General features: G+C 48.4%; 1 protein-coding gene across 2 annotated transcripts; it reads left to right on the top strand.

The window, feature by feature from the left end:
* Nucleotides 1-4,077: 4,077 nt before the first annotated feature.
* Nucleotides 4,078-16,973, top strand: LOC127052641 (60S acidic ribosomal protein P2-like). 2 transcript variants are annotated; one of them, XM_050956522.1, is made up of 5 exons: nucleotides 4,078-4,326; nucleotides 11,276-11,399; nucleotides 13,970-14,018; nucleotides 16,072-16,161; nucleotides 16,851-16,973. In XM_050956522.1, exons 2-5 carry the CDS (start codon nucleotides 11,277-11,279, stop codon nucleotides 16,925-16,927), a joined length of 339 nt encoding a protein of 112 aa, XP_050812479.1. In that variant the 5' UTR covers nucleotides 4,078-4,326; nucleotide 11,276; the 3' UTR covers nucleotides 16,928-16,973. The 2 variants fall into 2 exon arrangements, with proteins under 2 accessions (XP_050812479.1, XP_050812480.1); XM_050956523.1 differs by lacking the exon at nucleotides 4,078-4,326 and adding an exon at nucleotides 8,786-8,865.
* The last annotated feature ends 9,464 nt before the right edge of the window (nucleotides 16,974-26,437 follow it).

Here is a 26,437-nt window from a genome sequence, read left to right as displayed (position 1 = left end):
CAGAAGCACCTGAAGGCTCCAGTTGTGATTAGTATCCCATTGTGCTAGGCTCTGTACATACATGGTAAGAGACAGCCCCTGCTCCAAAGATCTTACAGTCTAAATATACAAGACAGAAAAGTTGAAAGGGAAATGATTCACCCAAGATAAAATACACAGGCAGGAAGAGAACTGCGTCTCCTGATTCCCAATGCATTGTGCTACCAACTAGGCAACACTGTCTCTCAGACATACTCATGACTACACTAACCTGTCAATACTGGACAAGCTGTGCCAAATGCTGAGTGGAGACAAGTCCTTGGGCTACTGGCTCCTCAAGGCAGAGAAAGGGCCATGCATTGGTAAACTCTCCTGTACACAGGGACATCCCTAGGGGGGTGCAGGGCCCGGCACAAATCAGCCTCCCCACTAGTCTCCTTGCCATCTGTCTGGCATGCCCACACATCCAGCTGCCACTCACCTCCTCACACACACCCATCCTCTTGCCGCTCTCCTTCTCATCGTCCGCTGCCTGCCTGCCACTCGCCTCCCCACTAGTATCCTTGCCGTCTGTATGGCACTCCCCCTGTCCGCCACTCTCCTCCTCACCCCCACCCACCTGCCACTTGCCTCCCCGTTCATCTCCTCACCCCACTCGCCCACCCGCCTCCTGCATCACCTCCCCGCCCGCCGCCTCACCTGAATATCAAGACAAATGGCATCTTGATCGTACATCAGTCGGGACGCAGGACAAAGGGCTAAATATCAGGACAGCCTCAATTTTACTGAAGCACATGGCCCCCCCAAAGCGCGGGGCCCAGGGTGGTTGCCCCGATTCACCCTACGCAAGGGACGGCTCTGCCTGTACATTGACAGTGCTATGGCATATCAACAGTTTTAATTATCGTTATTTGTTAGCATCTCGGGGGGGGGAATAGTTGGATGTATCTCTGCTCTTGATATGTTTTGAAATTATTAGCCATCTGTCTAGGCACTTCTATGGCCCCCCATCAGCGCAGTATCTGAGCATCTCCCGTCATTAATGTATTTACCCTCACAATGCTTCTATGATAGAAAAAAGGATTAGAATCCCCATTTTACATAAGGGGAAAATGAGGCACAGGGGGATGGCATGTTGCAAAGCCTTGTGCAGATGTTAACCCATTAATCCACACAAATCCCATGTGTCGCATATATTATCTCCATTTTACCAATGGGGAAACTGAGGCACAGACTGGGGCTGGATCGTGCCCCAGGTCATCCAGCAAAACACTGGCAGAGTCAGAGATGAGACCTTCCAGACCCAAGCACAATCCCAGTTGCCTCTCTAAGAATAATGCTTCTGTGCTGAAAACATACTGAAATCACACAGTGCACAGTAATTACATTATCTTCCTGCTTCGTGTTCATTTTATGATGGTTCTTGAAGCCTTTACTATGGTATCTAGTCTGCCTCAGGCATGTTTCATGTTTTTTATAGACCATTACTGACTGCGTCAATTATTCAGCAAATCCCACAAGTGCTACATTAAGGCAACTTTTGTATTGCAATGTTGATGCAATATTAAGTGTTTGGTAAGTTAGCCTCATCTGTGGTATGCTCCAAAGCACACTGGGTGATACACCTTTCACCGAGAGAGATCACAGCCATTAGGGATGCAAAAGGCCTATAAGGTCCCATCTGGTCCATCCTTCACAGCCTGAGAAGTGAAGTCCTGGAACGGCCTTCCAAGAGGAGCAGTGGAGGCAAAAACCTAACTGGCTTCAAGACTGAGCTGTATTGTGCAGGTAACAGAGCTTGATAAGTTTATGAAGGGGATAGTATGATGGGACTACGCACAATGGCATGTAGCCCATCAGCGACTGCCAGTAGCAAAAATCCCCAGCTGCTGGAGATGGGACATTAGATGGAGAGAGCTCTGCATTACTACAGAGAATTCTTTCCCAGGTATCTGCCTAGTGGGTCTTGCCCACATGCTCAGGATCTAACTGATCACCATAGTTGGGGTTGGGAAGGAATTTTTCTCCAGATCAGATTGACTGAGACCCTGGACGGAGGTCGCCTGCCTCTGCAGCATGGGGACCCAGTCACTTGCAGGTTTAAACTAGTGTAAACAGTGAATTCTCTGTAACTTGAAGTCTTTAAACCATGATTTGAGGACTTCAGTAACTCAGCAAGATGTTATAGATCTATTACAGGAGTGGATGAGGTTCTATGGCCTGCAATGTGCAGGAGGTCAGAGGAGATGAACACGATGCTCCCTGCTGATCTTAAAATCTTTGAGTTTGAGTTCCTTAAAATGGATTCAGTGCTTTATCCTCCCTAGGTTTAAGTGGCCCTCAGAAAGAGACTTTGCACTGTTTACATAGTATGTAATTCAGAGTTATCTCTCCTCCCGCACCTCATACAAATTAAGGAGGGCAAAGCCCATCATATCATCAATAGATACGATAACACTGGAGTATTTTTGATAGTACTCTCTCTATCCTTCTTCACACAGCTTTCCATCTCCCCTCTTTAACTGATACCTAGAGCCTCTTCCAAAGAGATTACAATTACTGTAATTCAGCACTTCAGAATCAAAGCTATTCGCCAGGTGGCACCATTCAGCACTGCTCAGTTATCAGACAACCAGGTGTGCTATGTGTTGCCTGATGGAATCTGTGTTTATCTGGCAAATAATACAGGAGGAATGTCTAAGTGTCCTCTCCCTGGGAAGATCTTAACTCATTTGACAGTGTGGCATTTAAAGGTTGGATGGCAAATCTTGCACTCTGTGATTACAATAGAATTAGATATGAGGTAAATGTACAGTGTTCTTGAGGCCATATCATCTGAGGGTGTGTTCTTACTCCCTCTCCTGTGCTGCATCAGGCTGGGTTAATACTGGAAGGGAGCCTTTTGATGAACACATGCAGGAAATCATGGAATAATTCAAGTAAGGCAGTCTTCCTCTGAGTCAGTATCAAACTGCCCAAGCATTGTGCTAAGAAGTGCTGTGGTGGTCTTGATTACTTGTGATCATTAATGATAGTGCTCATAGAGCTGGAAGGGACCCTGAAGGGTCATCAAAATCCAGCCCCCTGCCTTCACTAGCAGGACCAAGTACCGGTTTTGCCCTAGATACCTAAGTGGTCCCATCAAGGATTGAACTTTACAATCCTGGGCTTAGCAGGCCAATGCTCAAACCACTGAGCTATCTCTCCCCCTCACAAGACTATTCCTTCTGGAGTCCTGTTCAAATTCTGTCTTGGATGATTACATTCTGAAATCCCTCAGCAGCTGCAGCTTCCTCTGAAAACCACTGAGCATGTCACTGTAGCATTGTTAAGCTATTGTTGTGTTTCACCCCACCAGCAGCTGTACTTCAGTAAGGACTAAAGTGAGCCGTGCATTTAAAGGCTCACAAAGTGTTCTGGGTTACTTTGGAAGGTAAGAAGCTGTCTACTTGAGCTTGGGGTAATTGCTCCTGGGAAGAAAACGTCTCTCCTTCTCTCCAAGTCTGATCCTGCAGGGTGTTTGGGGGTGCTTAGTGTCAGGGTTGTCTTGTTTTAGGGTGCTCATCCCTTGCAAGACTGGGTCTTCTCTCAGGATAAAGCAAGAATGTTACGTAGGCTGGTCTCAGTCACTTTTTAGGACGAGGCTTTCAAAGTGTTGTTTATCTGCAACACCAGATAACTCACTGTTATAGAGTCTGTATAGAGGTGTAATGCCCTGTGGGTATATTAGGATGGAGATTCAATTAGCCCTCAGTGAGCCTGAGCCATTCAGTGGTCCCTATCTACATGTCAGCCTCCAGGCAGAATGCTGTGGTGGCTGGGCTAGAGCTCTTAGATGGTCCATATCTTGATATAATGACCGATGGGCTGATAGAGTGCAGCTTAGACGGGTAGTTGCCAGGCATAGGCTGCTCCACGGTCCACAACCCGCTATGCCAGGTAGAATACTAGCCTCGCTGGCCCCGCCCAGGTGCTAGAGAAGGAGGGGCGGGGCTCCTGCTCTCTTTCCCCCTTTCCAACATGGCGGGCCAGGCGCCCATTGCCCGGTTCTCTGTACGCATGCGCAGAGCTAGAGCCGTTGGAAGGCGGGACTAATGAAACATAAATTATGTGTCTTGTTTTCACGTTTATTTAAATGATAGTTTGATGGGTACGGTAGCGGCGTGTGGCGCGCAGACAAAGAAATAGCCGAGGGAGCGAAAAGAGAAGATGTGACCTTTGACCCCGCGCCCTTTGACCCGTCCCGCCTGTGTGCAGGGGCCGCGCGGCTCGACAGGCCAATCGTCACCTCCTTCTCGGAGCGCGGGCAGAGCGTGCACATCGTTTCGGGTCTGTTACGGACTTAAAGTGAGTGCGGGCCGCTCCGAGCCCCCCCTTCCCACACTGAGAGCCCCGGCCCCAGTGACCGGCCCCTTCCCCCACTGAGAGCCCCGGACCCCCCGAGAGCCCTGCCCCCAGTGACCGGCCCCTTCCCCCACTGAGAGCCCCGGACCCCCCCCGAGAGCCCTGCCCCCAGTGACCGGCCCCTTCCCCCACTGAGAGCCCCGGACCCGCCCGAGACCCCTGCCCCCAGTGACCGGCCCCTTCCCCCACTGAGAGCCCCGGACCCCCCCCGAGAGCCCTGCCCCCAGTGACCGGCCCCTTCCCCCACTGAGAGCCCCGGACCCCCCCCCGAGAGCCCTGCCCCAGTGACCGGCCCCTTCCCCCACTGAGAGCCCCGGACACCCCCCCCAGTGACTGCCCCCCCCCGAGAGCCCTGCCCCCAGTGACCGGCCCCTTCCCCCACTGAGAGCCCCGGACCCCCCCGAGATCCCCGCCCCCAGTGACCGGCCCCTTCCCCCACTGAGAGCCCCGGACACCCCCGCCAGTGACTGCCCCCCCCACGAGAGCCCTGCCCCCAGTGACCGGCCCCTTCCCCCACTGAGAGCCCCGGACCCCCCCGAGAGCCCTGCCCCCAGTGACCGGCCCCTTCCCCCACCGAGAGCCCTGCCCCAGTGACCGGCCCCTTCCCCCACTGAGAGCCCCGGACCCCCCCGAGAGCCCTGCCCCCAGTGACCGGCCCCTTCGCCCCACTGAGAGCCCCGGACCCCCCCGAGAGCCCTGCCCCCAGTGACCGGCCCCTTCGCCCCACTGAGAGCCTCGGACCCCCCCGAGAGCCCTGCCCCAGTGACCGGCCCCTTCGCCCCACTGAGAGCCCCGGACCCCCCCGAGAGCCCTGCCCCAGTGACTGGCCCCTTTGCCCCACTAAGCGCCCCGGACCCCCCCGCCAGTGACTGCCCCCCCCGAGAGCCCTGCCCCCAGTGACCGGCCCCTTCCCCCCACTGAGAGCCCCGGACCCCCCCGCCAGTGACTGCCCCCCCCGAGAGCCCTGCCCCCAGTGACCGGCCCCTTCCCCCCACTGAGAGCCCCGGACCCCCCCCACCAGTGACTGCCCCCCCCCCGAGAGCCCTGCCCCCAGTGACCGGCCCCTTCCCCCCACTAAGAGCCTCGGACCCCCCCGAGAGCCCTGCCCCCCACTAAGAGCCTCGGACCCCCTGCCAGTGACTGCCCCCCCCCCGAGAGCCCTGCCCCCAGTGACCGGCCCCTTCGCCCCACTGAGAGCCCCGGACCCCCCCAAGAGCCCTGCCCCAGTGACCGGCCCCTTCCCCCCACTGAGAGCCCCGGACCCCCCTGCCGGTGACTGCCCCCCCCCGAGAGCCCTGCCCCAGTGACTGGTCCCTTTCCCCCGAGAGCCCTGCCCCCCACTAAGAGCCTCGGACCCCCTGCCAGTGACTGCCCCCTCCGAGAGCCCTGCCCCTAGTGACCGGCCCCTTCCCCCCACTAAGAGCCTCGGACCCCCCCGAGAGCCCTGCCCCCCACTAAGGGCCTCGGACTCCCTGCCAGTGACTGCCCCTCCCCCAAGAGCCCTGCCCCTAGTGACCGGCCCCTTCCCCCCACTGAGAGCCCCGGACCCCCCCGAGAGCCCTGCCCCCCACTAAGAGCCTTGGACCCCCCTGCCAGTGACTGCCCCCCCCCCCGAGAGCCCTGCCCCTAGTGACCGGCCCCTTCCCCCCACTAAGAGCCTCGGACCCCTCCGCCAGTGACCCCCCCCCCCCCCGAGAGCCCTGCCCCAGTGACTGGTCCCTTCCCCCCACTGAGAACCTCGGACCCCCCTGCCAGTGACTGCCCCCCTCCGAGATCCCTGCCCCAGTGACTGGTCCCTTCCCCCCACTGAGAGCCCCGGACCCCCCGCCAGTGATTGTCCCCCCCCACCAAAGCCCTGCCCCAGTGACTGGTCCCTTCCCCCCACTGAGAGCCCCGGACCCCCCGCCAGTGATTGTCCCCCCCACCAAAGCCCTGCCCCAGTGACTGGTCCCTTCCCCTCACTGAGAGCCCCGGACCCCCCTGCCGGTGACTGCCCCCCCCTCCCCCGAGAGCCCTGCCCCCAGTGACTGGTCCCTTCCCCCCACTGAGAGCCCCGGACCCCCCCAAGAGCCCTGCCCCAGTGACTGGCCCCTTCCCCCACTGAGAGCCCCGGACCCCCCCGAGAGCCCTGCCCCCAGTGACCGGCCCCTTCGCCCCACTGAGAGCCCCGGACCCCCCCAAGAGCCCTGCCCCAGTGACTGGCCCCTCCCCCCGAGAGCCCTGCCCCCAGTGACCGGCCCCTTCCCCCACTGAGAGCCCCGGACCCCCCTGACAGCCCTGCCCCAGTGACTGGCCCCTTCCCCCACTGAGAGCCCCGGACCCCCCGCCAGTGACTGGCCCCCCCCGAGAGCCCTGCCCCCAGTGACCGGCCCCTTCCTCCCACTGAGAGCCCCGGACCCCCCCACCAGTGACTGCCCCCCCCGAGAGCCCTGCCCCCAGTGACCGGCCCCTTCCCCCCACTAAGAGCCTCGGACCCCTCTGCTAGTGACTGCCCCCCCCCCCCCCGAGAGCCCTGCCCCCAGTGACTGGTCCCTTCCCCCTACTGAGAGCCCCGGACCCCTCCACCAGTGACTGCCCCCCCCGAGAGCCCTGCCCCCAGTGACCGGCCCCTTCCCCCCACTAAGCGCCCCGGACCCCCCCGCCAGTGACTGCCCCCCCCCGAGAGCCCTGCCCCCAGTGACCGGCCCCTTCCCCCCACTGAGAGCCCCGGACCCCCCCCGCCAGTGACTGCCCCCCCCCCGAGAGCCCTGCCCCCAGTGACCGGCCCCTTCCCCCCACTGAGAGCCCCGGACCCCCCCGCCAGTGAGTGCCCCCCCCGAGAGCCCTGCCCCCAGTGACCGGCCCCTTCCCCCCACTGAGAGCCCCGGACCCCCCCACCAGTGACTGCCCCCCCCCGAGAGCCCTGCCCCCAGTGACCGGCCCCTTCCCCCCACTAAGAGCCTCGGACCCCCCCCGAGAGCCCTGCCCCCCACTAAGAGCCTCGGACCCCCTGCCAGTGACTGCCCCCCCCCCGAGAGCCCTGCCCCCAGTGACCGGCCCCTTCGCCCCACTGAGAGCCCCGGACCCCCCCAAGAGCCCTGCCCCAGTGACCGGCCCCTTCCCCCCACTGAGAGCCCCGGACCCCCCTGCCGGTGACTGCCCCGCCCCCCCCCCGAGAGCCCTGCTCCAGTGACTGGTCCCTTCCCCCCACTGAGAGCCCCGGACCCCCCCCCCGCCTGTGACTGCCCCCCCCCCGAGAGCCCTGCCCCCAGTGACCGGCCCCTTCCCCCCACTGAGAGCCCCGGACCCCCCGAGAGCCCTGCCCCCCACTAAGAGCCTCGGACCCCCTGCCAGTGACTGCCCCCTCCGAGAGCCCTGCCCCTAGTGACCGGCCCCTTCCCCCCACTAAGAGCCTCGGACCCCCCCGAGAGCCCTGCCCCCCACTAAGGGCCTCGGACTCCCTGCCAGTGACTGCCCCTCCCCCAAGAGCCCTGCCCCTAGTGACCGGCCCCTTCCCCCCACTGAGAGCCCCGGACCCCCCCGAGAGCCCTGCCCCCCACTAAGAGCCTTGGACCCCCCTGCCAGTGACTGCCCCCCCCCGAGAGCCCTGCCCCTAGTGACCGGCCCCTTCCCCCCACTAAGAGCCTCGGACCCCTCCGCCAGTGACTGCCCCCCCCCGAGAGCCCTGCCCCAGTGACTGGTCCCTTCCCCCCACTGAGAACCTCGGACCCCCCTGCCAGTGACTGCCCCCCTCCGAGATCCCTGCCCCAGTGACCAGTCCCTTCCCCCCACTGAGAGCCCCGGACCCCCCGCCAGTGATTGTCCCCCCCACCAAAGCCCTGCCCCAGTGACTGGTCCCTTCCCCCCACTGAGAGCCCCGGACCCCCCGCCAGTGATTGTCCCCCCCACCAAAGCCCTGCCCCAGTGACTGGTCCCTTCCCCCCACTGAGAGCCCTGGACCCCCCTGCCGGTGACTGCCCCCCCCTCCCCCGAGAGCCCTGCCCCCAGTGACTGGTCCCTTCCCCCCACTGAGAGCCCCTGACCCCCCTGCCGGTGACTGCCCCCCCCCGAGAAACCTGCCCGCAGTGACTGGTCCCTTCCCTCCACTGAGAGCCCCGGACCACCCCCCTCCCGTCAGTGACTGGTGCCACCCCCTACTAAGAGCCCTGCCCCCCTCCCCGCACTAAGAGCTCCAGGACATCCCCTATGACTGGACCCCTCCCCCCACTGAGAGCTCTGGGGATCTCCTGCCCCTCAAATGACTGGGGCCTGCCCCTCAATGAGCACCCTCAGTGGTGGATCTCTTGAGTGCTCGTTCACTGACCTAAGCTTGCACCTGGTTCTATAATACAGGGGGTCTGGAGGGAGTAGGGTCAGCCTTTAACTTTTGCTTCCTGCTTCACCATTATGCTTATACAGTTTTCTTTGGGCAGGCCTGGAGTGGCACTTGAATCATTGGGTTCTACTGGCACCTTTTGGAAATCAGCATGTTTTGTAGTGAAGGTGAAAATACTGTTCTTCTCAATATTTATATTGAGAGTTGTTATCACAGTGTAGGAATTAAGTGAGCAGCTAGATCAGGGGTCAGCAACCTTTCAGAAGTTGTGTGCCGAGTCTTCATTTATTCACTCTAATTTAAGGTTTCGCATGCCAGTAATATATTTTAAAGTTTTTAGGTGTCTTTCTATACGGCTAATATATAACTAAACTATTGTTGTGTGTAAAGTAAATAAGGTTTTTAAAATTTTAAAGAACTTCATTTAAAATTAAATTAAAATGCAGAGCCCCCTGGACCGGTGGCCAGGACCTGAGCAGTATGAGTGCCACTGAAAATCAGCTCGCATGCTTGAGCTAGATGTTCAGCTTAATAGAAAAATACACTTTTCTGTCACAGTGCAGCAAGCACGCTTTCCCGTAACGCTAACTTTTTTGCAATTAGTTCAGGCAGATAGGTTTGAATTAGTGTGCCATTGCAGGCTTTTAGTGCAGAAAAAGTTTACAACTCCATGAGAAAACAGGTTGATTTCCAAACTGCACCATTGCTTTAAATGCAGTTCTAGCCCATCAATTGGTACTGTTCCTGACTCTTCAGGGAGCAGCTGCAAAATGTCTGTTTCAGAATTAGAATTAGAATTATGGCTCCTAGTCAAAACTGCAGTGGGAGGCAGACATGAAAACAAAATGTGGTAGGTGGTCTATTGAGAGAAAATGATTAAGCACCAGCAATTGTGTTTGATGCTGTTTAAGACACGTGTAAATTCTTGAATGCTGTTTCTCAATGACCGGTCCCTCAGATCTCCCTGACATAGTTTAGGAAGGCAGCAAGTCACTCCCTGGTGTCAAAAAGGTTGAGAAACATTGGTCTAAAACACTAAATGTACTGATTTGTTTACTCATTATGGAAGATGTGGAAAGGGCTAATTTCCAGAAACACCTATTAGATGCTGGGTAATGATTTACCCTTCTTATATTTAAGGTGTCAGCGATCTTCTGTTTTCCAGGGGGAGCAATTAAAGTATTGCTTTCCAGCCCCTAAAATGGCTTGTTTGGCATCAACTTTAGGCCTTAGTTCAAGGCAGGTTTACCCAATTCTGTATGACACTGAACTCCTCCCTGGCCTCTCTTTCTCTCACATGCACCCCTGTCCCCCAAAGTAATAAATGCTGAAAAGTTGACCTACCCTAACATTAACACTTGTTGGGATTTAGGAGAAGTCCCGTATTCTTCTGAATTATGTAGATCCTAGGCCTTATTTTGATCATGAGAAGTAATTTCAACCCTACTATTTTTGTGATTTTGAGCTTTCCTAAAAAGGGTTTGCTCTTCATCATCATCAATTTAGATGGCCCTATCCCCATAGCTAGACTGGTGACGTAGTTGAAGCTCTTTTGTTTTGGAGCTGAGAGAGAAATTGCTTCCATGCTAAGGTCTTGTCTTCACTTAACCTGGCAGAGCTATGTCAGTTTGGGGTGTGATTTATTTTATTTTTTTAACCAACATAGCTATGTCAACAAGCCCTGTAGTGTAGATGTAGTTTTGCCAGTATAGAAACATCTGCACTACATACTGATGCCGGCACAGCTGTGTTGGTCGGGGGTGTGATCCTTGACTGACATACTTCTGCTGGCTGAAGTCTGTAATGCAGGTGGAACTATACTTACAAAACTGCGCTTTTACCATAGCAGTTCGAAGTGCAGCTTTGCCGGGATGGCCATGTCCACATTAGGAGCGCTTGGCCAGTACAGTATACGAGTATTCCATACCTGTAAAGCACCCCAGTGTAGATGGTAGCCCAACTCTGCTTATACTGGTACCTTGTATGTTGCTTCCGTGAACCAGCCTATGGCCTGGTGTACACTAGATACATAGTTCAGATTAAAATCCATTGAGCAGCATAGTTTACCCCCCCCCCCCCAATCTCTGTGCATAGTGTCAACCTAGTTACCACCTCTCAGGGAAGCAGATTACTTACAGAGATGGGAGAATCCCTCCCATTCTCGTAGGTAGTATCTATGCTGAAGTGCTACAGTGGCACATTATCAGCTGTGCCACTGTAGCACTTTAAGTTATACAGGCCCTAAGTTATACTTAGTATAAAAGTACTTACACAACTGCATCCACACTAGAAGGTTTTGCTGGTGTAACTATTCCGGGAAAGCCCTCCTAGTATAAAACTTTGCCTGCTAAAGTTTGTGAGCTCCAAGGAGGTGTCTGTAGCTGTTGCCCTTTCCTCCAGCAGTTTCTTCCCTCTGGATTTGTAGTTCAGTGATAGTCATTGAATGCTTAGATGAGATTGTTTATATTCTGTTCTATGTACCATAGGTTCTTATATCCTGACATTGGAGCTCTTTAAGGCAACACTTTTATATCCAAGACATTAACTTGAATTCTTTCCTGTGGGCGTCTGTTTCAGAATGCGTTACGTGGCCGCTTACCTGCTTGCTGTCCTGGGTGGCAACAACAACCCTACAGCCAAGAACATCAAGAAGATCCTCAACAGCGTTGGTATCGATGCAGATGACGAACGTGTCAACAAGGTTGGTTTCTTTGCATTAGTCTCTCTCTCACCTTTTGAAGTTGTTACAGGAACACACTTCTGAGAGAATATTTGAAGCAGTCATCTTACACTCCAGTACCATACAGAATATAATGCCCTTGTAGTTTAATAAACAGGCTTGTTAAACTTCTTTCTTGGTCTGTATAGCTTTGGAAAAGCCTAAGAGTTCTTACAACTTGTCAGTTGGAAGTTCACTGGTGTTTAGTGCAAACAAGAGACCTCCTGAGTCATTGAGTCCAGACCCCCACAGCTCCCGCTTGCAGTGATGGAGGTGGTGGGTTCAAATCTCAGAGGAATCTTGGCCAGAGGAATAAAAATTGTGGCACTTGAGTGCAAAGTGCTGCTGTAGAAGGGAGCAAAGTTTAGGCCTTTACCTTCCCAGACTGCTGGAGACAGAGAGTCCTGTGAAGATGGTATCCGTGACTTCTGAATGCTTGTAGGCATTTGGACTTAGCCAAGGCAAAGATACTCATTGTATCCGGATATCAGCAGGAAACTATGCACTATGAAATTTTTGAGACTTGTGGTCTGGGAGGAAATCCAGAAGAATCTCTGACAACTGTTTTTTTTCTTCCCAATGTACTTTTGTCACTATATATAATCTCTGTCAGTAACTGAGTACATAAACCCATCTGCAAATGTTCTCTCCTATGAGTTTCACCTTTTGCCTGCTCTAAAAGCTTTAATATTGATTGTCAACTACTGATTCATAGTATGAACTGTATTATTAATTACTGCTGGGAAAACACTGTACTGAAATACTATTCCTGATTTTCTTCAGTAATTGACTGTCCTATTGATGCCTACCCCTGAAGGGAGGAAGAGTGGGGAGGGCGTATGGGTAAAGAGAGAAACACACACACTTTATATATAAAACGTCTGTTCATAGATGAAGATCTGTATGTGATGTAACCTTTCTTAGCTGTACTATGTGGGTATGGCAACTGGAAAACAACAGCCTGTGTCAGAGCAAGGTGGCAGCAGGTTTGTCATGTGGCTCTTAATCACGTTGAAGCAAGGCACATTAACACCTTATGTGAAAAACATGAACAACTCAAAGCAAGTATATAGCAGTCTGCAATCATCCGGGACAATCTTGTCTGTTCCAAGTGTAACCGTGTTTGCGAGTCTTGCATTGATCTGACCTCACATTTACGTGTTCACCTGTAGTATTTGCTGAGTTCTTATACGTCAACATCAGCATGAGACTCCATCCATGTATATGGGTGATATGGGCTGTTCAGTTAATTTATTATTTATGGTGCCTAGAGGCTCCAGCTGAAATTGAGTCCTCATTGCAATAGGTGCTATACCAGGTAGGTGCTGCTCTGAGAAAAGTGGAGTAGGTGGACAAAAAATAGGAGGGAACAACCTTGTGCAAGGTTACAGAATAGTTCAGTGGCAGAGCCGGATAGAACCCAGAGTCTCATAACTCATAGTCCAGTGTCCTACCTCCCCAAACTGTTGTGTTCCCAAATAGCTTTAAGCAATTCTGTGCTATGAGAAATTTTAAACAAAGGAATAATTTAACTTTTAAGACTTCGGATCAGCCTTTTTAGTGTTAAAATGTTAAAAGCCTTGATGAGTTAAGTGATGCCTGATATTCCACCATAAGATGAAAGCATGTTGAACAAATGAATATGCAGTGGCTTGTTACTAAACTTAGTTATTACTCCTAAAGTTTTTGGACATGTAGTTTATAGTTTCTGTTTAAAGAAAGTGTTATACTAGAAGTCTGTTGGGTTTTTTTTGGGGGGGTGAGGGGGTTAAACCACTTCCCTACCTGCATGTGTCTAAAATTTCAAATCTGGTTTGTTCTTTGCTGTTTATGCTATGTAGTTACTTTTAGCACTGGTCAATGTCAGTGTCACTTACCTCCTTCCCTTTCTAATGCACTAACCCAGGGGTAGGCAACCTATGGCACGGGTGCCGAAGGCGGCACGCGAGCTGATTTTTAGCGGCACTCACACTGCCCGGGTCCTGGCCACCCATCCGAGGGCTCTGCATTTTAATTTAATTTTAAATGAAGCTTATTAAACATTTTAGAAACCTTATTTACTTTACATGCAACAATAGTTCAGTTATATATTATAGACTTATAGAAAGAGACCTTCTAAAAACGTTAGTGTATTACCGGCACGTGAAACCTTAAATTAGAGTGAATAAATGAAGACTCGGCACAGCACTTCTGAAACGTTGCTGACCCCTGCACTAACCTTATTCTATACTGCAATGTTTGGGTTGCAGATACTGCAGGGTAATGGTTTTTATCCTGACAAGTGGTCTGTTCAGAATTTACTTAAATTTTATGCTAATATTGCTGTTAGTAGTTGATCTTGTAAACGTTCTCCAAAAACCTATTTTTAGTCTCTAAGCTACTCTTTGTCCCTTTAACTCCTTAATGCTCTGTTTAATTGTGCTGTTATGCATCCTTTTGTGGTAATGGGTACATTGGGGAATTGCCAGTGTCAAGAAACTACTAACCATGTTGAACACCCAAAATTCCAGGATTTATCTTTAACCTCTTTTTTTTTCTCTCTCATAATAAAGGTCATCAGTGAACTGGGTGGCAAAGATGTTGATGATGTTGTCAATTCAGGTAAAAACTTATCAGATTTTAAGAACACAGTTGTTGCAAGACAGAAGTAGACCGATCGATCCATTTGCATTTCTGTGGATTTATCTAAAAGAGAAATGTTGGGTTTCATGTTTTCTTTACTGGAGCAAACACCAGCTAAAATATTGATTTGCAGAGAAGTGTCTCCAGGCAGGTTGTCTGTTACAAACTTATTAAAATACAGTAGGTGTTTGTCCCAACAGCTGCTTTTTATTGTATACGGGTGTATAGATTCTTTCACATAGGGCTTGTCTACATCACAAAGTTGCAGCGCTGGTGAGGGGGTTACAGCGCTGCAACTTAGGAGGTGTACACATCTTCAGGGCATCACCAGCGCTGCAACTCCCTGTTTGCAGCACTGGCCGTACTCCCGTTTTGTCTCGGGTGTAGAGGATCCAGCGCTGGTAATCGAGTGTAGACGCTTACCAGCGCTTTTCTTGACCTCCGTGGAATAAGCAGGTATCGCAGCATACCTGAGGAAGCCTCTGGTAATCAAGCTGGTCTCCTTCCCCGGTTTGCTCTCGCGTTCCCCGAACCCCCAAGCAAGCAGATCTCCTTCCCTGCGGTTTGCAGGGGGGTTCGGGGAACGCGAGAGCAAACCGCGGCGAAGCTGGTCTCCTTCCCCGGTTTGCTCTCGCGTTCCCCGAACCCCCCTTGAAGCCGCCCAACAGCGCTGCAGTGTGGCCACATCTAACACCACTTGCAGCGCTGGTTGCTGTAAGTGTGGCCACTCTGCAGCGCTGGCCCAATACAGCTGTAACAACCAGCGCTGCAAAATTGTAGATGTAGACATACCCTAAGTCAGAAGAAGAGCCTTCTATACAAAGGCTTAAAATCAACTCTGACTTCCCTTTATTTGAAGTGGAAATTGGATATTTCTTTATTTTATCCCTTCAAATGGAAAAGCACTTCCCTTGTGACTGTGGGAAACCACAAGAATGTAACTAGAGCATGTTTGATTAGTATTATGATGTAATCAGCCTAATTTTGAATCACTGTTCACTTCTGTTAAATTACAGATCCGCAATGGAGTATCAGATTTATATATCTACCCCAATAGAATACAGTAGCAATCTTTCAGTTAATTTTTCCTGCTGTTATGAAAACAAAGTTGCCGTCAAGATCTGTACTAAATTGAGCAGAGATTTAGATTCAGGAAATCCTGTGATATTGCTTCTGTAGCAAGTCACCTAATCTTTCTGAATGTGTTATCCCCATCTCAGAGAGCGGGGAAGCAATAGGAGGCTTAATTAATCAGTGTTTGTAAAGTTTGAAGACAAGTTTTAAGTGCTGAGTGTTAACTTCATTATATTCCTTTCAGAATTGGTTCTGTGCTGCATTATAAAGACCATTGATTTTACTGTCAAGTGATGACTTTCAGAAAGATTAAAATTCATGTCTTCACTGCCTGCGGATATTTTATTCCTGTGCAGTTTGACTTGTAAAATTCAGAGCCACACTCTAAATTCAGAAACTGTGGCCTTGAGCATTGGAATAAATTTAATTGCAGAGCTGAAGACCCAGTTTCATTTTGGTGAACCAGTTTTCAGCCCAATTCTCATTCTGCACACCAAATAATTTCCCAGCACAAATCAGACACTTCCGAGATTAGTGTTCACTTATAAGTAACTTCCATCCCATGTGAGCAAAAGTGATTTGAAATAACTAAACTTCAAAATGGCCATTTTGTACCATGCGATTTGTTTATTGCATAATACATCTATTGCAGCTGCTTGTGAATGTTCTGTCTGGGCAGCATGTATCTGTGTGTACATTTCAAAGTGGTTGCCTCCACATGTCTACTAAACACGTGAGACAAAGGTTAAAAATCATTTCATTTGTCTCAAGTGCTTTCCCATACAGTGCTGTCTTGCTACAAGCATGCACTTGTGCCCAGTATCTGAAATGTTGTCCTTACATGGGATATCCTAAGATGAAAGAGGTTACCTAGGTACAACACATTCTGCTTAATGTTGAGGGTTCTTAGAATGAGGCCATGTGTGTGTGTTTTATTTACAAGTCTCTCGTGTCATAGGCCTCTCCAAGTTAGCCTGTGTTCCAGCAGGCAGTGCTCTTGCTCCAGCTGCTGCTGCATCTCCGGCTGCTGGTGAAGGCGCACCTGCAGGTAGGTCTTGTTTTTGAGGGAAGGGAGTTCCTGGGTTCTGTGTGAGACTGAGAATGCTTCTCTCTTGAAAGAGGCTCTCTTATTATCAATAAACAGAAAATCCATGAAGAATCTGACCTGAAGCATGAGCCTTCATAGCATTCCTAATTGTAGGAGCTGCTGCTCTTGGTTTAAATGTAGAACTGCTCTTTAAAAAAAAAAAAAATTTAATGTACACAGTGCAAACTTTTAAACCAAGATTAGATTGGGAAACATTTTACAGGAGTGACTGTTCATTTTAGCATAACACTTTGGTGACTGAGGATTGTATTTTCAAAAGATACATGGGTGAGAGGCTCAGATATCCCATTAAATATCAGTTCAATTTTTGCACCTATGTCATTTGGCACTTTTGAAAGTCTCCCCCAGTTTGCACAAAATAAACCTTAAAAATGAGGGCCTGCCTGCCCAAAATTTCTTTTCCTGGAGCATAACTTTTATTGCCTTAAAGCGTAAGTTTTATTGCCTGCAAGTGGCGGGAAGGGAAAGGATTGTTTAAATTCATACATACTACATTTGTCTCAGTGTACATACACACAGTATTCCTTAGTCAAACACTAAATTAACATACACAAGGGTGATCCAGGCTTCTGTCTCAGCTGGAGCTACTGGACTTTCAAATATTAATTTACACTTTCTTTGACTTGCAGAAGAGAAAAAAGAGGAAGAGAAGAAGGAAGAATCTGAGGAGTCTGATGAGGACATGGGATTTGGGCTCTTTGATTAATCACCTTGTTCTGGAAAAACAATAAAAATAGCAAAACCCAAAACTATTTTACGCACAGGTTTGATTTACCTACTGAAGATAGACATCTTAGAAGGTACTCCCTTAGGCTCCTCTGAAAATTCCAGCATCCCTTCTTTATGGAAAGACAAGGAGCCCAGGCCCCTGGGATCTAATCCCAGCTTTCATACTGATTTATCAACCTCAGTGAAATCTACTAATGAGGTTTTCAGAAACATGTTTATTGCATTGCAATATTTTTAGTTACCAAGAGCATATAGTAGTATGGGAAAGAAATGGTTTCAGATCCTTGCATATACATGCTCTCTAAAATTAAATAGGGCTGTACGGGCCTGTTGGACAGCTGAAAACCAAATAAGCTCTCTGATCTTGCTGCTTTCACTGCTGTGGGACCTTGGTTATGAAACGTAACTGCTCTCTCTGCCTCACTTTCCCCATCTGTAAAATGGGAATAGTACTTCACAGGTGTGGTAGGGGTAATATTTATAAAGCACTTTAATATCTTTGGGTGAAAGGCACTATAGAAATGCAAACTGTTGCATTCAGAACCTGGACATGCTCCAACTCTCTGCACCAGACCAGGGTGTTGGAATGCTAGAAGTAACAAATGGGACTTAGTACCTGCAACTTCCACAACTGGGTGCCAGTATGCTTTGCTTTACTCAGTACATTCATGCATGCAATTCAGGACTGGGGCACTACTAAGCACCGTGTATACTTATATATAAATATTCATGTATTGCTTCCTGGCTTTATAAAATAGACTGGTTTGATCATAGAAACATAGCCAATCTATTCTGCTATATAACCATCCATTTTCCCATGTTCTACAGCTTCCCTATCCTGTAGGATCGCACAGCTCCTTTTATTGCACTTAAAAAATGCAGTCAACTTTGTAAAACAATTTGATCCATGAAAGAACTAAAAATCTAACTCTTCTATTCTGCTTTTCATCAGCTTCTCAAAGCAGATAAATCACCATTTTACAGCTGGGGAAACTCAGGTATATGGAAGTGAAGTGACTTGCCGTTGTCACAGAGCAGGTCAATGGCAGATCTGGAAATGGAACTCGGGTCTCTAATTAGTCCACTGTTCTAGCCACTAGGCCACGCTGCCTCCCTAGTAACAGCAGCAGTGGTAGAACAGGGGAAAATACAACTGATTGCTCAGCAGAAAGTAGGATTCTGTTCCTTAAAATATATCATGTTTTCCATCACCTCCGATTTGAAACTCAATGTTTCTGGTGTCAATACATTATTCGTTGTCCTGATGTCTGTATAGGTAACAGTGAAACCCTTCCTAATGTAGAGGATCAATGAAGTTCAGAGCAGTGTACCTACTCTTCTTTGACTCTGTTTAGAAAGCTAGCTTCCATTTCCCTTCGCTTTTGCTCTTGTTAACCTATGCCCTTGTACTTTAAAATAGGGTTAATGGGTGAGTCTTGCATTGACTGATAAAGCAGTGATTAGTCTAAAGTGCCTTCTTCGTAACAGGATTTTAAGCTGTAATGTGTATTATAGTGTTGAACGTCATGTAAACATTAGTAATTCCCTCTCCGGGACAACTCAAATGAGAGAGATTTTCTTGATAGTTGGGAGCTTTTCTAAATATCCCTTCTCTGTTGTAATTATTCCTTGCAGGCTGCCTTGTGCATCCACCCTATATTTAATAACCAAGACAACTCCCAACCTTTCATTTCATCCTCCATGCTTCTCCACTGTGGCTATGCATGGAACATCCTTCCTTTTTTCCATGTGCCAAATAACCTTGTTTTCTTCCATGTCGTAAAATTTCTCTTTTAGCTAGTCTGTTTGCCTCTCGCCGCAAATCATTTGCTCTTGTGCCTCACCTGACCTTGCACTTGGGTGGACCAGACTGAGTTGTTGTAAGCAAGACATGAGAAGTGATTCTTTCCCTCGGTGCTGATTAGGCCTCAGCTGGAATGCGATGACACCCAGAACTGGACACGTTTCAGGAAAGATCTGGACAAATTGGAGAGAGTCCAGAGAAGAGCAACAAAAGTAATTAAAGGTCTAGAGAACATGATCTATGAGAGAAAGTGGAGAAAAAAAGTGGAGTTATTGAATCTGGAGAAGAGAAGACTGAGGGGGAGACATGATAACGATTTTCAAGTACATAAAAGGTTGTTACAAAGTGGAGGGTGAAAAATTGTTCTTAACCTCTGAGAATAGGACAAGAAGCAATGGGCTTAAATTGCAGCAAGGGAGGTTAGGTTGCACTAAAAGAAAAATTTCCTGTGAGGGTAGTTAAGTACTGAAACAAATTGCCTGGGGAGTTTGTGGAATCTGTATCATTGGAGGTTTTTAAGAACAGATTAGACAAACACCTGTCAGGAATGGTCTATTTATTATTTAGGCCTGCATTGAGTGTAGGGGAGTGGACTAGATCAGTGGTTCTCAGCCTGTCATCTTTGGACCATGTCTAAGATTTTCAGATGGATTCGCACCTCCACTTGACATTTTTAGGGGTCCGTAAATGAACAAAGGTTGAGAATCACTGGACTAGATGACCTGTTGAGGTCCCTTCCAGTCCTATGATGCTATGACTGGTGATTCTGAGGCGTCTTTATTCACATTTTAAAATGGAGGCTTTTGTTGAATGAAAGTGCAATTAATGTAAAGTGCCACATGGTGGGTGCGTGGGGTTATGGAATAAACACATTAGTGGGTTTCAGAGTGGTAGCTGTGTTAGTCTGTATCAGCAAAAACAAGGAGTCCTAGTGGCCCCTTAGAGACAAATTTATTTGGGCATAAGCTTTTGTGGGCTAGAACTCACTTCATCAGATGCATGGAGTGAAAAATACAGCGGCAGGTATAAATACACAGCACATGAAAAGATGGGAGTTGCCTTACCAATTGGAGGGTCAATGCTAATGAACCAATTCAATTAAGGTGGAAGTGAGCTGTTCTCAACAGAAGGGGTGAGTACTAGTGAGGCCAATGTAATCAAGATGGCCCAATTCAAACAGTTGACAAAGGTGTGAGTATCAGCAGGGGGAAATTAGTTTTTGTGGTGACCCATCCACTCCCAGTCTTTATTCGGGCCTAATTTGATGGTGTCCAGTTTGCAAATTAATTCCAAGTTCTGCGGTTTCTTGTTGGAGTCGGTTTTTGAAGTTTTTTTGTTGAAGAATTGCCACTTTTAAGTCTGTTATTGAGTGTCCAGGGAGACTGAAGTGTTCTACTGGTTTTTGAACGTTCTAATTCTTGATGTCCGATTTGTGTCAATTTATTCTTTTGTGTAGAGACTGTCCATTTTGTCCAATTTACATGGCAGAGAGGCATTGCTGGCACATATCACATTGGTAGATGTGCAGGTGAACAAGCCCCTAATGGTGTGGCTGATGTGGTTAGGTCCTACGATGGTGTCCCTTGAATAGATATGTGGACAGAGTTGGCAACAGGGTCTGTTGCAGGGAATGGTTCCTGGGTTAGTGTTTTTGTTGTGTGGTGTGTAGTTATTGGTGAGTATTTGCTTCAGGTTGGGGGGCTGTCTGCAAGCGAGGACTGGCCTGTTTCCCAAGGTCTGTGAGACTGAGGGATCGTTCTTCAGGGTAGGTTGCAGATCGTTGATGTGCTAGAGAGGTTTTAATTGGCGGCTATGGGTGACAGCTAGTGGTGTTTTTTAAAAAAATAATAAAACCAGTGAAATAATTCATGTTGATATGTGCCGTTGTTAACGTTAACATTGTCATGAATTGAACAGGTTAATTTGAAACAGCAATTTTTTTTTTTCCAGTTTGCAGACTCAGGAAGGCAATTCAGCGTGGTCTTGCAGTCAGTTTAATATTTTTAAGGTGGTATTCTCAGCCATGACAATTGACAACAACTTTTCCTTTTCAAACAAAAATTCTGTGCCGTGGTTCTGTGGCCAGTGACTTTAATATACCAGGATCCACGCAACTGTTGAATCTGGCAGTAACAAGACAAATAACCCCATTCCTGTCACCTTTGTTACATCCCTTTCCTTGTGTATGCTTTGTCTAATGTTAGTAACATCTTTAGGCAGAGACTTTATTTCTCTCTGATTTCATTTGCTATACTGTAACACTGGAGTAACTCCTTTGAACTCAATACAGTCTAGGGTAACTGAGAGCAGAAAGTGGTCCCTAATCTTTTGCAGACCCGTGGGGAATGTTTTGTACATTATTGGTATTACACCAATAATGAAGGACGTCAATAAGCCAAGTTGCATGGTAAATTTTGGCACAATGTCCTACTCACAAATCTTTATAGTCAGGGAGCAAATAATTAAATGCAAGAATTAGCACTTAAATCCCTCTAATCCACAAAGCGATCCCTCTCTGCGTGTAAAGGCTATGCAAAAAAAGAAAAAAACAATTGCATGTGTGTCATTTTTGTTCTGCTTTTCAGTGCCCTCCAAATAGCAACTCCTGTCTGCAGGACTGTGTGGATTATAAATACACACACATAAATATGAAAAGTGCGGGGGAATTCACCTCAATGGCAGATTTTCTTTGTCATGCAGACCCAATAATATAAATTACATGGTATTTAATGCTGATGTTCAAAAGGATGCATCTGCTTGGGACGTCTCTCCAAGTGGCTCTGTAGGAAGATAGGTTCCTGGAGGATTATAGTAGCTAAAAATGGACAAAGTCCTATTCAATCCTCAAGTTAATTACCATAAGCAAAGGCAGAATCTAGTCAAAGGAATCTTTAAAATAACCATTTCTTCCAAGTGTAGTCAAGATGTTTGAGGTCGAGTCTGAAGCTGCAACATCTATGCCTCTATCACTTCTCAGAAGTTTCACACTTGATGTCATGGCTTTATTTTTGATTAATCACTGTTCTGGTATAACTTAACCACCTAGATCTTGTCCTAGTACAAGATGAACCATTCTGGATTTCAGTGGCTGTAAACCACACACACCCCGGTGAGTTTTCAGACCTGGGTGCCTGAAGTGCCACATCTAAATAGAGTGGCCTGTGCCTTAGTTTCCCTATCTGTAGAATGGGATTAACAACATTTAGAGTGAAATCCTGGTTCTATTGAAGTAAATGACAGAACTCCCATTGATTTCAGTAGGGCTAGGATTTCATCTTCAGTGTGCTTACCTCCTATGTACGTCATAGACTTAAATCCATTCATGTTTGTGAGGCACTCAGGTGCTATGGAAGTTCGTTAATATTTGGGATAAGTACCAGGGTGAATTAGATACTTTTTTTTAAAAAAGGGGGGAGAGAGGGATTTCTGTGGTGAGCAAGTCTGACTTCTAAGGACCCAATTGAAAGCCCATTGAAATCAGTGGGAATCTTTCCACTGACTGATGCTTTTTGTATTAGGACTCTAGAGACCTGCCACAGCAAAAAAAAAAAAAACAAAAAAAAAAACAAAAAAAACCACCCACTTTCACCTGCTGTCTTTAGCTGTGATGATGGGACCTTTAAGCATACGGTTTGCAAGTATTGCAACTGTTCGCTTATAACCTCAAGGAGCATGTTGGAAACAAGGCAATTCAGAGCGCTAAAAATAATGCTACTTCTAATTCACATCTGTCACTTCATAGGCAGCCTGCCAGGTAAGCAAATCATAGTAACAGTAGCTCTAACCTGTGAGCAGTCGCTCCGGTGCCTTCTGAACAACGTTCAAGTGCCTGCACAGCCCTCCTGAAAAGGGCAGTGTGGTAACTCAGCCAGAGCCTGGGCTGCCATTGAGGGACTGGCATAAGATAAAGATGCAACTGGAAAAGCCCCTGACCCCATCAAACATTTGACCGGGCCTTATCAATGAAAAGCCCAAAAGTGATGCCAGGATCATTCGAGCTGCCTTTGCTACATTCCCTGACATGGAAAAGGAGAAGCTCACCACTTATGCCCAGCTTCATCGCTGGTGTAACTCCATTAGTATCAGCCAGGGGTGAATATAGCCCAACATGTCATTTCTTGGATTTTCAGGCCGGAGGTGGGTTTGTTGAGAATTGGCATTAAATGGCTCTTTTGTCATCCTACTTTGCTGTCGGAATTTGCTTCCTTGTGGTAGATCCTGGACGCTCTGGCTCCATCGAAGCTGTAGAAGCAATGCATTTGGGGCTACCAGTTATGAAATATTTGTTCCCTGACTTGGTTAATGCTTGGTTTCTTACTGTAATGTAGCCAGGACCAACTGTATTTTAATCATGTACCTGAGCAAAAGTTACCACTTTGGACACAACAGGGCTATAACAGGGTCATAGTTAAAACACACTTGGGCCCAGATCATCCAAGGAATTTAGGCACTGTAATTTCAATGGCAGTTAGGTACCCCTAAATACCTTTCAAGATCTGGGTTTTAGGTCCTATCTAAAATGGAGCAGGATTTTTACCAGATTGTCCAGGACAGATGAGTGCCTTCATGTAGGAATTCAGGTGCCTGATCCATGCCTAGGGTTATTTTAAAACTAAATTGGGCAAAGCAGTAGCAAATCACCCAGTAGTGAATAATTCTGCACCGCCTTCTTGGGGGCCTGGGTGACGTTCCAATAAGAGTGGGAGGTTAGGGCAAGGGCATGAATCTGTAGTGATGCAGGTGCACTGGTTGTAAAGCTTCCTGTTGCCGGGACTCAGAGAACATGTCACTGTCCCACCCTACTGCAGGGTCTGGAAGAACAGTTCTCTGTCCCTCCACAAAAAGACCTCGGTCTTGGGCTTAGTGGAGGGAAAGGGAGCAATAATTAACCTTGTTGTGGGGCTGAATCCGAAGTCCATCTATAAGAGGTACTTTTGTGGGCCCCGTTATCATGGTATCTAAGTGCCTTAATCTTTAATGTATTTCTTCTTGCAGCACCCTCATGTGGCAGGACAGTGTTGTTATCCTCATTTTACAGATGGGGAATGGAGGCCCAGAGATACTACGGGTCTGCTTTTTAACAGTATATCAGAGCCTAAAGACACAGGTCAGCGTCCAGGTACCTAACTCCAATGTGAGTTAGGGTCAGATTATTAAAGATATTTAAAAGCCCTTCAGGAACCTAAGTGACTCACCCAGGGTCATGCAGGGAGTTTATAATAGAGCAGGGGTCTCTTAAATCCGGCTAGTGCCCTACCCACTGGACCGTCATGACTCTTGAAGTCAACAGGGAGTCTTCCCCTTGACTTCAGTGGGCTCTGGATCAGGTCCTTAAGCATGTGTTTATTGCAGAGGAGAAGAGACTGTTTCCTGCCAAAATGTCCTGGATGTCTCTCTTGGGGGGGGGGGGGGGTAACTGCTGACTGACACGTACCTGAGAGCGAGAGGGAAGCTACCTCTGTAACAAAGGCAGTAGGTGCTGAGGGAGGTTTGTTCCCAGGGGTATCAGGATGCTGACATTGTCTTAGAAACGAACAGTAAGTGCTGTGTTCATGGAGACCTGCTTAATCCCAGCACTGTCCTGCCTCCCAAGGGTTTGTGCAGATAGGAATGTTTAACAGATCGTGAGGCGCTCCGATGTGTGATGGTAATGGGGAGCGTACAAATACCATTAGGTAGATCTAGGCCAGAATTATGCCTCTGCCAGTGGCTGGCTTCAGAGGAAGGTACAAGAAACCCAACCGTAGGCAGATTTGGGATAATCTGCCTCCTAATCTATAATAGCTAGAGATTGGTCTAAACCCTGTAGCATGAGGTCCCATGCTTTTTTTGTAATATTTACTATGATAACTCTGGCTAGTCTTTTTAACTTTTAAATGCCCAGTCCTTTTTGGAACATTGCTAAATTCCCAGCCTCGGTGACATAATGTAGCAAGGAGTTCCTCAGTCTAAATTCATCTTGTGTGGGGAAAAAAATATTTCCTTTGAGTAGTTTTTAATGTGTGGCCCTTTGTCACCATTTCCAGCAGGTGAGAACAGGGCCCTAAATAGGCAAGAAGAGCAACAACTGCTATTGCACTATGGCAAAGGTAAAGGCTCTGGCTTTCCTTTGGTGCCTTTGGTTTTCACTAGCCCTGTTTCATCGACTCTGAGATCTCTGTGGGAAATGCAGAGGAGGCTTGCAAAGATTGCGAGGAGAATGTCAGGACAGAGGAAGAATGTCACACAGATGGTTGGATAGCCTTAGAGTGACTAGATGAGATGAAGAAAATATCGGGACACATGGGGGGGGCGGGGATAGCGGGGTCCGCCAGCGGAGGAGGAGGCAGGGAAAAAGCCAAGTGCTGCCAGCAGGGCAGGGCAGGGGAGGGGCGGGAGCCAAGTGCTGCCAGCAGAGTGAAATATCTGGACAAATTGCGTCCCAACATAAGATCGGACGGGACAACCACCCAAATATCGGGAAGGTCCCGTTTTATCAGGACAACTGGTCACCCTAGATAGCCTCAAAGCCTGGTAACTATGCTGTGCCTGGGGTCTATGACCAAAACTGGGATCTCTAGATTCAAACTGCTCTATCAGTTCAGCTGCATAATGGAAATTCTAACTACTGGGGGAGAGGGTGGCCATGCTATTTGGGGACAGGCATGTTTGGGCTGAGCCTGATATCCAGACATCTATTGATTTTTAGGGGTTCCTTTAGCTGAATTTGCTCTACAGACCACTAGCCATTTTTTTTAAGGCTTGTGTTTGTCCATTCATGTTTGTTTCACACCCATCAGCTTTCAGTCGAAGTGTCAGTTGCCCAGAAGGGACCTGGATTACTGGGCTTAGCTGCTGAGATCACCTCCTATGTCAGACAAGCTGCCTGAGAACACAGTGCTTTCTCTCGGTTAGAGGTAAGAGCAACCTGAATGAGAGTTTCAGCTGGGGTTTATCACCTTTTCACACCTCCAGTGGTCATTAGAGGAGGAGGGAGTGTGTTGGAGTAGGGACAGCAGGTTAGTAACATCAAAAGTCCAGGGCTCTCTTCCTGATTCTGACACCGAATGATTTTGGGACAGTCCTTTAACTGCTCTGTGCCTCAGTTTCCCTACATGTCATATTAGGATAATAAGACTGGCCCTTGGTAGATACCTGTATGGGCCCTGTCACTATAGCATCTGAATTATACTTGTCCACCTTTGTGCTTTGATGTTCTGGGTTGGAAGACGCCATGGAAGTGTATAGTTATTAGTGTCTATTACCTTAAACATCCCACAATGGGTGTTGTCAGAGCAGGGGTGTTAATCTCAGTGTCCTGGCTAAATTCCTAAATTAGGTAATTATATTCTGCCTACAGGTATTAAACACGCCTCCTTATAGCTTGAACTGAATGCAATATTCTTCCTCTCTTATGGTGCTGTGTAACATTGTTGTGCTCAGTTTAAAAACTACTGCATTTCACTTCAGAGAGAGCTGCATATCAGTGGCGCACGTGTTTATAGCAATATTTTTTAAAGAGCAGTTCTAATCTGACTCTGTAAGAGTCTCATGAGCTCTTTCCTCTCTGTACATTTCAGATTCTTACTTGCTCACTTTAGAACCCAGTGTTTGGCCCATACTGTTTTTGTTACTGATGATTTTGCACAAGCCATAAAAGAAACAGCTTGACTTTCAGATCTCAGGATGTGTGCACATCTTTGG

The sequence above is a fragment of the Gopherus flavomarginatus genome, chromosome 5 (genome assembly GCF_025201925.1).
Source record: "Gopherus flavomarginatus isolate rGopFla2 chromosome 5, rGopFla2.mat.asm, whole genome shotgun sequence".
Taxonomy (NCBI): Eukaryota; Metazoa; Chordata; order Testudines; family Testudinidae; genus Gopherus; species Gopherus flavomarginatus.
Note: the sequence above shows the minus strand (reverse complement) of the source record. Positions and strands in the feature narration are given on the sequence as shown.